At 39.4% G+C, this 12369-nt stretch overlaps 1 protein-coding gene across 2 annotated transcripts in view; it reads right to left on the bottom strand.

Annotated features, from left to right (window-relative positions):
• Positions 1–12369, bottom strand: part of tasp1 (taspase, threonine aspartase, 1) — a 95663-nt gene that overhangs the window by 61615 nt on the left and 21679 nt on the right. For both annotated transcript variants that reach the window (XM_052011060.1, XM_052011059.1), the window contains exons 5-6: positions 12160–12244; positions 114–193 (exon numbers count right to left, since the gene is read on the bottom strand). In XM_052011060.1, the coding sequence (XP_051867020.1) occupies positions 114–193; positions 12160–12244 (165 nt within the window). The remainder of the gene's footprint in view (positions 1–113; positions 194–12159; positions 12245–12369) is intronic.

The raw sequence follows: 12369 nt of genomic DNA on the forward strand, positions 1-12369 counted from the left end.
GAATAAGTATAAATACAAATCTTTCTTTCTTAAATGCGAAACATTTTATAATTCTGAAAATTAAACTGCAGTCATCTGTAGAAGGATGAAGCAGCAAGCTGAAAATGTCTTACTTGTTGCCATTATGTCAGGAGGACATGGTACAATTCCATGATCCACTGCCCACTTGTGAGCCCCTTCTCCAACTAAAAAACTAAAACAAAAGAGAAATTAGTTGATAATTTAATAAAAACCAGAGTAACTTTATGCACAATATGCAGTTAAAAGAAATTATATGATGGGAAAGATATCACACTTCCCCTTTGTAAGCGTAAAATAATCATTGCATACTTGTACAGCACCAGAATTATTTGAGATGTCTCAAAATATTTTATGAAAGAAACTGAAAGGGTACACCTCAAATCATGGAAGAGGCAAATATGGGCAAGTTGAAAAGATGGGTCCTAAGACTATTCTTAAAAATGACTATAAAGGGAGATGGGACAATTTGAGGAAAGAGATCCTGCCAACAGTAGATACCAGACACAGAGGAATAATCAAGTCTTCGGGTGGCACAAACAGATATTGACTCGAGATTAGAGAGTTGACACCTCAGAATTATCTTAATGGGTCCTTCAGCCCACCATGACCAAATTGACCTTTTTACCCATCTACATTAATCCCCATAGCCCACACTGGGTCCTTATTTTTCTGCCTTGACTACTTAAGTGCCTGTCTAAAGGTCTCATTTAAAAAGTGGTGTTTGTATCAGATTCCACCAACTCCTATGGCAGCAAATTTTCTCTGTGTAAAAAATCTTTCCTATCAAATCTCCTTTAAAACTCCTACCTCTCATTTTAAACCTCTGCCCTTGTACCACACCAATGGAGAAAGATTCTGAGTATCTACCCTCTCCATATCTCTTATAATTGTATATAGCTCTCAGCCTCCTTCGTTCCAAGGAAAACAAGCCTATCCTATCCAATCTCTCACCATAACTAAAGTCCTCTGATCCAGGCAACATCCTAGTGAACCTCCTCTGCACTCTCTCCAGTACAAGCACATCCTTCCATACCAGAACTGCACACAATACTACAAATGCAGCCTAACCAGTGTTCTGTAAAATTGCAACATAGCCTCCTAACTTTTTATATTCTATGCCCCAAATTATGAGGGTAAGTATACCATATGCCTTCTTCACTACCCTATCTACCCACATTGCCACTTTGAGGGAACTATGGACTTGAACACCAAGGTCCCATTATTAATTAATATTCCTTAGCACCTAACCATTTACTGTATATGCCTTACCTCTATTTGATTTCCCACAATGCATCACATCACACTTGTCAGGATCAAATTCCATCCGCCAATGCTTCACCCAATTTTCTAACTGATCTATATCCTGCTGTGGCCTTAAACAATTTTCCTCGCTATCAACATCAGCACCAACTTTTGTGTCAACTACAAACTTACTAACCGTACCTCCTACCTTCACATCCAGCTCATTAACTTAGATCACAAGCAGCAAGGGTGTCAGCACCAATCCCTGCAGTACACCACAGGTCACAGACTTCCAAATCAGAAAAACCTCCAATCACCAAGCCAATTTTGGATCCAATTTGCCAGCTCACCTGGGATCTCATGTGCCTTGGCATTCTGGATGAGCCTATCATGCGGGACCTTGTCAAATACCTTAATGAAGTCCACACAGACAACACCAACTACCTTGCCTTCATCAATCTTTTTTGTTACATCCTCAACACAATCACATTAAATCAAATCATAAGATTGTAGTACACAGATATAGGAATGAAAATGTGGGTTTTAAACCTAGTTTAGGGTTGAATACCAGAATAAGATGAAAGGCCAACAGTAGAGAATTGGTTGTGGGGATCAAGTGCCAGGAAGTTCTGAGTTGACAATGTAAGCAATTGTTCTGGATGTAGCCAATACAATGCACATTAGAATACAACACAGTTGGGCCAACTAGTGACTGACAGCCATTAAAGTTAGTTGAGTACCATCTGTACTCAACTTTGAATAACTCACATCTGAATGTTTGAAATTGAAGAAGACCACTATAACAGAAAGTTGTGATTGATTTGCTAGGTACAAAGGGCATGAAGGTTGCAGGTGACAACGAGTGTGAATCTAGAGCAACAGATATGATGATTGCCAGGTAAGAAGAGGGGGACTGAAGGTTTTCCTGTAAAGCAAAAATGGTGACATTTGTGGGATTATGTAGTTAAGAAAATATTAGTAAGATGCAGAAGGAAATGTCCATTAAAAAGTAAGATCCTCCATCGAGGTACTGAAATACAACTGCTGTTCTGGACTACTTAGAATGAATTTCAATATTTCACTTCCTAATATTTTGCTTATGAGTATGCAGTTGCCTGCGTCATTACAATAGCTTGAAACCACTCAGTCCCTCAAGTGTCCTGTCATTCAATTAGATTAGGGTTGATCTGTACTCTAACTCCATTCACTTACCTTGATTTCATGCTTACCCAACAAAAAAAATTTCAGTTTTGAAACTTCCAACAGACTTTTATCATGACTAGTATCATGATATTTTTGGTATTGTTTGGCAGGGATTATCATCATCCAGGACCTTCTTAATATCAATCTTGTCTTCAGAGGAGAAAGTCAAGTCCACAGAGAAATAGCTAAACAGATCAGTTGAACCAATTTTGCAAAAGATCAGATGCCAAAACTGCCTGGCTTTCTCCAACTGAGAAGATTGAGAATGGCATTGCAAGATTAGCTCCATATGCCAGTGACAAAAGCCAGAGAGGCAACTCTATAAACTATATTAGGAAGAAAATCTGAATGTTTGCAGGCATAACATTAAAGTCTGCAAGAAATTCTGAAAAGAAAGCAATTTCTCCATTCTTATTGCATGAAAAATCCTGGTGTTGAAGGAGAACTTCAGGACTTGCAAAGACTTGCATTTATATTGTAGTTTTTCACAGCATCAACACATTGAGCTGAACCTATCTGCCACTAATCAAGTAAACTTTACAGCAACAATTCAGCTGCAGAGCTCAAAGCCAGCAGAAAATAAAGGAACTTCTGTGGTGAATCGTAAGCCATCTTCATATCACTTTCTCCATGAATTACAACAAGAAAATCTGTTAATTCGGCATGCTCAGGACTTTGGTGGTGTGGGACAAGCAGATGTTCTGCCCTATTGGAAGTTATTTCTTATTTATACCACAATGCACTTTTACTTCACTTATTTTGTTTAGATATTTACAGCAGTATAATAAATATACCTGGGAATGCAGTGAATGTCTAGAGAGTGCAGGAACCTGACCCTGGCAAGTTGAAAGGGAGCATGGAAAACCAGGGCCCCACAAATTGAAAAGGAAAGTGGCAAATGTCACATAATGAGCCAGATGGTGTGCCATTGGGATTTACAAACAGTGGAAGTGCGGATTATCAGACTTTTACAATACTTAAATTAATGCAGTAATGTTTCAACATGGACAAAAACTACTGTTCAGTAATCCAACTGTTACCAACTGCCTGTGAATTTCGTCTCCTTAGTGAAAACAAAACTTATTTTGAAAATGAAACCCAAGTTGAATGTAATTGTTTGCCCTCTTAAAAAAAGTATTTTGTGATGTAATTAACAATGATAAACAAGTGCAATTTCATTAATCAAGGTGAAAATGAGTTTATCACAGAAAAAAATAAGCATTTTTAATTGGGGGTAAAGTAACTGAAAATGACTTACAAAGGATAGACTCAACCATTTAATTGTTTCAACAGAATATACTGGAAATGCACAGCAGATCAGGCGGCATCTTGAAAAAAGAACAGAATTAGCACTTCAGCTTGATGGCCATTTATGAGAGTGAGTGATTGCATTAGAATCTGGTATAAAAAAAATCAGCAGAAATGACTCCAGCAGCAGTATTAATTGTTACAGCACATGGAACCACAGAACAAAATCCCATGCATTCAAAATAAATTCTCAATCACTGTAGAAAACAATGTTCTGGAAATCTGAAAAAGTTTCCTAATGCAGTAATAAGCACTCTGAGATTAGGGATAAAGAAACTTCTTGTGAAAATAAACCAAAATAAAAGGCAATTCAATCCTTTAGTTTGGAATTAAGGATCCATACCAGAAACATCTCAGCTACTCTCAAAGATGGAGACAACTTACTGATTATTTTGATTTGTGAATCAGCTGCTCCATGACATACCAGAAGAAAATAAAAATACAAGATAATAGAAATACTGGTCTGTCAGAAATAAAAACAGGAAATGCTGGATAAACTCAGCAGATCAAACAGTGTCTGTGAATAGAGAAATAGTAAACGTTTCAGGTCTGGGAGCCTTCATCAGAACTGAGAAAAAGAGAGACAAGTTAGCCAAGGTCTTAGAGAAGATTGCAGAGGGCGATGGGCTAAACAAAAGGAATTGCTCTGATAGGGTGAAAATAACGAGGGCAGTTAAAATAAGATTAAGTTTTTTTTTCCGTGTAATCTGTTGCTAATGTTGTAGAAACTGCGTAATGTCATAAACTCCAACTATACAGAAAAAACAGGAAAAAAAATGAAAGGCAAAAATGGCCAGTTCTTCAGGAAGGATGTGGAGGCTTTGGAGAGGATGCAGAAGAGATTCACCACGATGTTGCTTGGATTAGAGAGTTTTAGATACAAGGAGAGACTGGATAAACTTGGATTGTTTTCTCTGGAGCGTTAGAGGCTGAGGGGCAACCAGATGGAAGTATATAAAATTATGACAGGCATAGACAGGGTAGATAGATCACAAGACAAGGGAACAGAAGCAGGCCATTCAGCCCATCGAGTCTGCTCCAAGGAAGGGAAAAAAATGAGAAACGAGAAATGGGGGGGGGGGGGGGAGAGGGAAAAAAACTATTCTAATCCCAATTTCCGGCCTTATCCCCATATCTCTTGATACCCCGACTATTTAGATATCTAGCTATCTCTTCCTTGAACACCCCCAATGATCTGGCCTCCACTGCTGTACCTGGCAAGGAATTCCACAATTTAACCACCCTCTGGCTAAAGAAATTTCTCCTCATCTCTGTTTTGAAACTGTACCCTCTAGTTCTAAGATTGTGCCCTCTGGTCCTGGACTCACCCACCAAGGGAAACAGCCTAGCCACATCTACTCTGTCTATTCCTTTCAACATTTTAAATGTCGCTATGAGGTCCCCTGTCATTCTTCTGTACTCCAGTGAGTACAGTCCAAGAGCCGACAAACGCTCATCATAGGTAAGCCCTTTCATTCTGGGAATCATCCTCGTAAATCTCCTCTGAACCCTCTCCAATATCAGCACATCCTTCCTAAGATATGGGGCCCAAAACTGCGCACAGTATTCCAAATGAGGCCTCACTAGTGCCCTGTACAGCCTCATCAACACTTCCTTACTTTTATACACTATACCTCTCGAAATGAATGCCAACATAGCATTTGCTTTCTTTACCACCGATCTGACCTGGTGGTTAACCTTTAAGGTATCCTGCACGAGTACCCCCAAGTCCCTTTGTACTTCCGTACTTTGAATTTTCTCTCCTTCTAGATAATAATCTGCCCGTTTATTTCTGTTTCCAAAGTATACAACTGCACATTTCTCAACATTGAATCTCATCTGCCATTTCCTTGCCCATTCTCCTAAATTATCTACGTCTCTCTGCAACCTTCCTGTCTCCTCAATACTCCCTACTCCTCCACCTATCTTGGTGTCATCTGCAAACTTAGCCACGAAACCATTTACTCCATCATCCAAATCGTTAATGTTCAAGGTAAAAAGGAGCGGCCCCAATACCGACCCCTGCGGAAAACCACTAGTAACTGGTAGCCAACCAGAACAAGATCCTTTTATTTCCACCCTTTGCTTCCTGCCAACCAGCCAATGCTCCACCCATTCTGTTATCCCACCTGTAATTCCATGACCTCTCATCTTATTAATCAATCTCTTATGAGGCACCTTGTCGAAGGCCTTTTGAAAGTCTAAATACAAAACATCTCCCGCCTCTCCCTTATCCACCTTACCTGTGATTTCTTCAAAAAACTCCAATAGGTTGGTCAGGCAGGATCTTCCCTTCACAAAACCATGTTGGCTAGGACCTATCTTGCCTTGCACCTCTAGGTATTCCGTAACCCCATCCTTAAGGATAGATTCCAATAAGATAGTCAGTGTCTTTTTCCCAGGATGGAAATGTCAATTACTAGTGGGCAAACCTTTCAGGTAACGGGTGGGGGGAGGGGGGAGGTGGGGAGGTGGAAGGAGTTTAAAGAAGAACTATGTGGCAAGTTTTTTTTAAAAAACACAGAGTGGCAGGTGCCTGGAACACCCTGTCAGGTGAAATGATGATAAGTGATACAATAGCAATGTTTAAGAAGCATTTAGATAGACACATGAACAGGCAGGGAATTGAGGGATATAGACTACTTGCAGGCAGGTAAGCAATTTAAATTGACGTCATGATCAGCACAGATATTGTGTGCTGAAGGGCCTGTTCTATGTTACACAAACAAAAAGAAACAGCAAGTTATCTATAATTGGAGAATTCAATATCTATGGAAGATGGGGCATTGTTCCTCGATCTTGAGTTAGGCCTCATTGTAGCAGTGCAGGAAGCCACAGACAGAGAGGTCAAAGTGAGAATTGAAGTGCCACTATGTGGCAAGTCTGAAGAATATCATCCACATTAGCAGGTAATCCCGTACCACACACTGTCCCGCTTCCATATCTTTTTATGCACATTCCCTTCTACCATCCATTTAATCCATTTTAAACACTGCAATATCTTCTGTTTCAATTGCACATTCCAGTCACATAGCCCCTATTTCTAAATCACTTCTTCATATGTGAAGTCCATTGCACCAGACAACATTCAAGTGAAACTGCTGTGCTGTCAATTGCCTCAATATCCTTTCTGCAGTATGAAACCCAAAAGAGAGAAATACTCCAATCTAAAGTCTTGATGAAAGGTCATCAACCTGAAACATCAGTTCTATTCCTCTCTCCACAGATACTGCCCGGCCTGCCGAACACTTCCAGCATTTTGTTTTTATTAGAGTTACTACAACATTAATCTTATCCCAGTTTTATGGCATTGCCTAGAAATTGGATTGCAGCAAGTTTTGGTGTGCTAAAATATTAATGCTTTCAGCAGCAGCAGCAGCAAATAAAGTTCCCTTTCAAAGGGGTCAAAAGCAAGCATGTAACAGCTTTAGAATATGCTAAATCACAACAGGCACTGGTTCCCAAGAAACCGCACTAAATTCAGTTCTGCTGCAATCAGAGAATTACAAATCTTAAAAACATATTTTCTGTGGCAGGCAGAAAGCAGCAACACACATTATGGCTTCCCTGGGAGAGAGAGGCAACACACATTATAGCTTCCCTGCGGCAACACACATTATAGCTTCCCTGGAAGAGAGAGGCTGCTGGAGAAAAGAACCGAAGCTCCTTGATTTATTCAGAGATACTGACATTCACAAAAGTAAATACATGTAAAGGAGGAGCTCTTTTGCTCCACAGGAGCTAGGAGATTTGCCAGGGCCATCAGGGTAGGAGGTGGCTCTAACTGTCACCTTCGGATTTTTCTATTGGCCTAATTTGCTTAATATCTATCTCCTCCACTGGCCTTCTTAATTACTTGCTGTACCTGTACATTAATATTTTATCTAAAGCCAACTCACCTAGGGCAAGAACTTCTAGGACGCCATTTGTGGGGATAGTTACATTGCAGCCACGGAGGGATTGCCCTGACAGAGGCTACACCAGAGGTCTGCATCCCAAATCACAAGAGCAATTTTCTTCAAATTCAGTCAAAAACAGAGCTGCAATCCATGTAACTCTTTTTTCAATAAAAGGACAGATTAAATATTTTCTAGACCACTGATGGATAACTTTTTTTCTTGCCGATGTCCTCAGTATCTCCCATTAGAAAGAAAAAGCTGGGAATACTGTGCTGGTCAGGTAATGTTAGTGGAAAGAGAGACAAAGTTAGCATTTCAAGTCAATTACCTTGGATTATAACTGATGAAATTTCATTCATATGAAACAGTAACTCTCTATCTCTGTCCACAAACACATGGAAACCATGGTGGAGGAAAAATGAAGAGCTATCAGAGGCATGGATTTGGAAGCTGCCATCATCAGAAAAGATGCAAAAGAAATGGAGAAACTCGAAGCATGGCATAGAGTCCTTACAAGATGCAGAGTGGGAGGAAGTGTAGTCAAGGAGGCTTTAGGAGTCCATAGGCTTATAGTGGATGCTGATTGATAACCTCTCTCTTGAAATTATGGTTGCCAACATTGTGTTCCTGCAATAATGGACAAAGCTGTGGTTGGGGCTTGGGGGTGGGCAGGATCTGTGGATGCAGCATGCTGTGGGCAGGGCCACATCAAGCCCCACTCTTTTACAGAACATTCTGAGAGCAGCAAAGGCTCAGTGAACCGGCCTGTCCTGTAACTGTGGACATCATATGAAATGATATTACACAAGTGAGAGAGGAAAAATATATAATACAATTCCTGAAATCTGATTACTAAACTCCAAGGTCAACATTCTTGGCCATTCAGAAAAACAAACCTGAAAACCAAGTACTTTAGCAAGGGTTTTGACGAAGTCTCGCACAGTAGGCTAATCCAGAAGGTTAGGACACATGGGATCCAAAGTTTATTGGCAACTGGATTAAAAAATGGCTTGGTGGCAGAGGGTAGTGGTCGAAGGGTATTTTTCTGACTTGAAGACTGTAACCAGTCGTGTACCACAGGGATCAGTGCTGGTACCTTTGTTGTACGTCATATGAGAATGTAGATGGACTGATTAGCAAGTTTGCTGACGACACAAAAATTGGTAAAGTTATTAGCGTGGAAGGTTGTCAAACGATACAGAGCAATGTAGATTAGTTGAAAAGTTGGGCAGACTGGTGGCAGATGAAACTTATTCTAGACAAGTACGAGGTAATGTATTTGAACCTTCAAGAGTGTTGATGTACAGAGGGACCTTGGGGTGCAAGTTCACAGCTTTCTGAAAATGGCAACACAGGCAGATAGGATATGAAGAAGGCATTTGACATGCTTGCCTTCATAGGCCAAGACATTCAGTAGAGTTGGGCTGTCATTTTGGAGCTGTACAAAACATCGGTCAGGTCACACTTGGAGTGCTAAGTACAGTTCTGGTCACCACACTATAGGAAGGATGTGATTTCTGTGCTGTACTCAATACTCTGCTTTTTCCATACGGCTAGCTTTAATCTCGGAGGGCAATTATTTTCCACTTCCCCAAAGTCAGTAAGCTGGACACATTTTCTCCCTTACCACTCTCAAAAACCTCTGTCCTCCATCATACTTCTTGATTAGTGTCTCTCCTCACCTCTGAAGGATACCCAGCTTTAACTAGGACTCTCTCAAGTTCACATAGCGTCTGCCTAACAATAATGAAATCTGGAGGCCAGAGCAGCAGCAGTAATTTAAAGAATCTTACAACTAACTGAGACTGGAATAGCTCTTTAAGACTCCTTTGAAACTGGACATGGTGCCAGCAAGAGACCTGTCCAAACCTAGACTGGTCTGTGGCCAGCATTGCATGTGATCAGAGGCCAGGGCAGGCAGCAGAGCGAATAGAGTCCTTACTCGAATCTTCAGCTGCAGCTTCAATAAGTCCTAAGGTTGATGATGTCACTGGACAGCCCTTTTATGGTGTCCTGGGGATTCTTTGCCATATGTCCAGAGATGAAGAAGCAAAGAAAGGGAAAGGAAGAATAGGATATAGATCAAGTGAAAGTGACAACAGAGTAAAAGTTGGTAGCAAAGGTGATGAAACTTTGGAGTTCTGTACAAGCGCAGGAAGCAACATTTGAACTGTGAAAAAAGAGATGAGGGAGGAGGCTAAGTTGCACTGAAACCATAAATGCTTTACAAAGAAACAGGCATGACTTGGACCCATTTGGGTTCATGTAGCTACACATTTTATTTTGAGGAAGTGAGTGAAGTTAAAGGAGAAGTTGTTCAATGTGAGAACAAGGAGAGTAGAAATGAATGTTTGGTCCTCTGTTCAAGAAAAAAAAGCATAGAACACTCAGGCTGTGTTCACGCGGATGAATGTCTGGAAGACTGGATATCCATGGTGATGATGAGTCGTAAACCACTAAAGTGGTGGAAATCATCACAAGTGTTGTGGATAAAAGGTGGGAAGAGACTAGACAAGGGGGAGTGGGAATAGAATTGTAGTTAGAAGCAGCAAGTTATATGGGACAAAAGCCAGCTGAAATGATGGATCTCCTGCCCAGGCAAAAAGTAGTGGTGGGCAAGAGATCTCCTTTTAGTTCACCTTTTGACGATTCACACTGCAAAGCACTTACCTGGTTTGGAGTTTTGAAAATTGGAAACAAAGGTCATAGAAGGGGCGGAATTGTTGGCCAATGATAACCTTGCTTCAAAAGGAAGCAACCTTTAGAGAAAGCCTAGTAAATTTATCCCTTTATGCAAACTATACATACATACATAAAGCAAGTTTTAAATATTTGACACAATGGCTAATTATTTATGAGATAAAAGTCTTACCACAAAACAAGAATTATATACTGCTAAAAATATGCATTACAATGCCTTTTTCAGAAATCTATTGAAGATCAACTTTATCATCCTTGACAAATCATGAAACTTGGCTTTTGAAAAATAATTGAGGTAAGTTTGGAAAATGGCAGAAGATTAAATGCAAGAAATAGGTTTAACAACAGCCAAAAGCAGGAAGAGATGTTGCAAGACAGAATGCTTCAGGGTGGACAATATTAGGAATTTATAGTTTCCTGTAAAGGTTCAGTTACATTTGGAAATTCAGCAGCTGCTGGTGTAATTAAAACATTTTTAGATGGAGTTCTCTTTACATTCACAAAGAAACTATTAGAAAGGACCAAAAATAAATTCAAAAATGTTATGAGTGACTTCTGCAGCTTCATTACTTATTCCCACTATTTCACTCTTAAGTCACAAAAAAAAATTACTTAAAAAAATAATTCACGGCAAGCCAACATACAAGATCAAAAAGAGCAGAAAGCAAGAGCTAATAGGTTGGGAGTCAGGAAGAGATTAAAAAGAATGCAGAAGATGAAGGGAAAAGACAGAATTAAGGTTGGGAAAGATAAAGGGAAATAGAAAAAGAAAGCTATCTGTTCAGGGCAGCACTGCTGTATTCCAAGTTTGTTTGGTACACAGTGGTACTTCTGCATTCCATGACTCTGCTACATTGATTGAAACTTAAAAATATTAAAAAAAATCAAGCTCCAAATTTCTGATGCCTTGAGATGGATGGACACTATCATGGAATCTTTTCAACTTCTTAAGTTTAATGTTGCTTTTGGAAATTGTATGCATTAGAAAGTTAATTTTAATACTAGCTCTTCTTGTAGTTGCAAACGATTGCTGCTTTTTTTTTGAAATGTTGCATTATTTCTTTGGTTACTATTCTTTTCCTTATTAATTGGCAGCAGATTGCAAATAGGTGCCTCAATTTTTGCATCTCCATTGTCCTTCTTAATTAGTATCTTTCTTTACCTTCGGGTACATTTTAAGTGTTGCGTGGCTCAAATATCACTTTCATTCAGATACAACTGTGGTGGAACACTAAAGCCACAAGATGCTTACACTCTGGATTTCTGAGACAGGGACATTGAAAACACACAGGGCTAGAAATGTTTTTGCTTGAAGAAATGCATGCTTATCAGCATGAAATGGACCCACACCAGTTTCATCTGGGACTGTGGGAGGAGGGATTTTCAATTGCACATATGCCAGGAGCAATTTTGATAGCAAAATTAACTACGTTTTCATTGTGATTTGTTCAGGGTATTTCAAAGCTTCACAGATGTTGTGTAAAACAAAACACCTCATCTTTCTTATAGTGTAATTGAAGCAGAATGGGAAAGAACGAAGGTCTTTAAAGTTTTCATTTGATAGTACAATATAGTTCCGATAAATATTTTTCACAAATACTGTAAAAATGGTAGGCGCTAACTCAAAAACAAGTAGAGATCAAGTACAAATCTACTGTACACATATGTAAATACATAAAATACATGAACCACTGTGCAAAAAATCTTATTCCACGTAAAAACATAACATGTATTTTAGAAACTATGCATTAAAAACCTAAGACACAATAATGGGGGAAAAAATTACCAAGGAGGAATTCTGCCAGCAGAGAGCTTCCCCTTCTGTGCTTCACTTAACAGTTTATTTGCAACTAAGATTGGATTCTTGATCCCTAAAAGTAAAATTGGATATTTTTAAGGCAGTTGACCTCACAAAATTTTAAACACATTATTTAATAACTTATCTTAGCCAGATTCACTTTTTTCTACTACAAAAATACTTCATTGTCTATAAAGA

This window comes from Pristis pectinata, chromosome 3 (assembly GCF_009764475.1).
Source record: "Pristis pectinata isolate sPriPec2 chromosome 3, sPriPec2.1.pri, whole genome shotgun sequence".
Lineage (NCBI taxonomy): Eukaryota > Metazoa > Chordata > Chondrichthyes > Rhinopristiformes > Pristidae > Pristis > Pristis pectinata.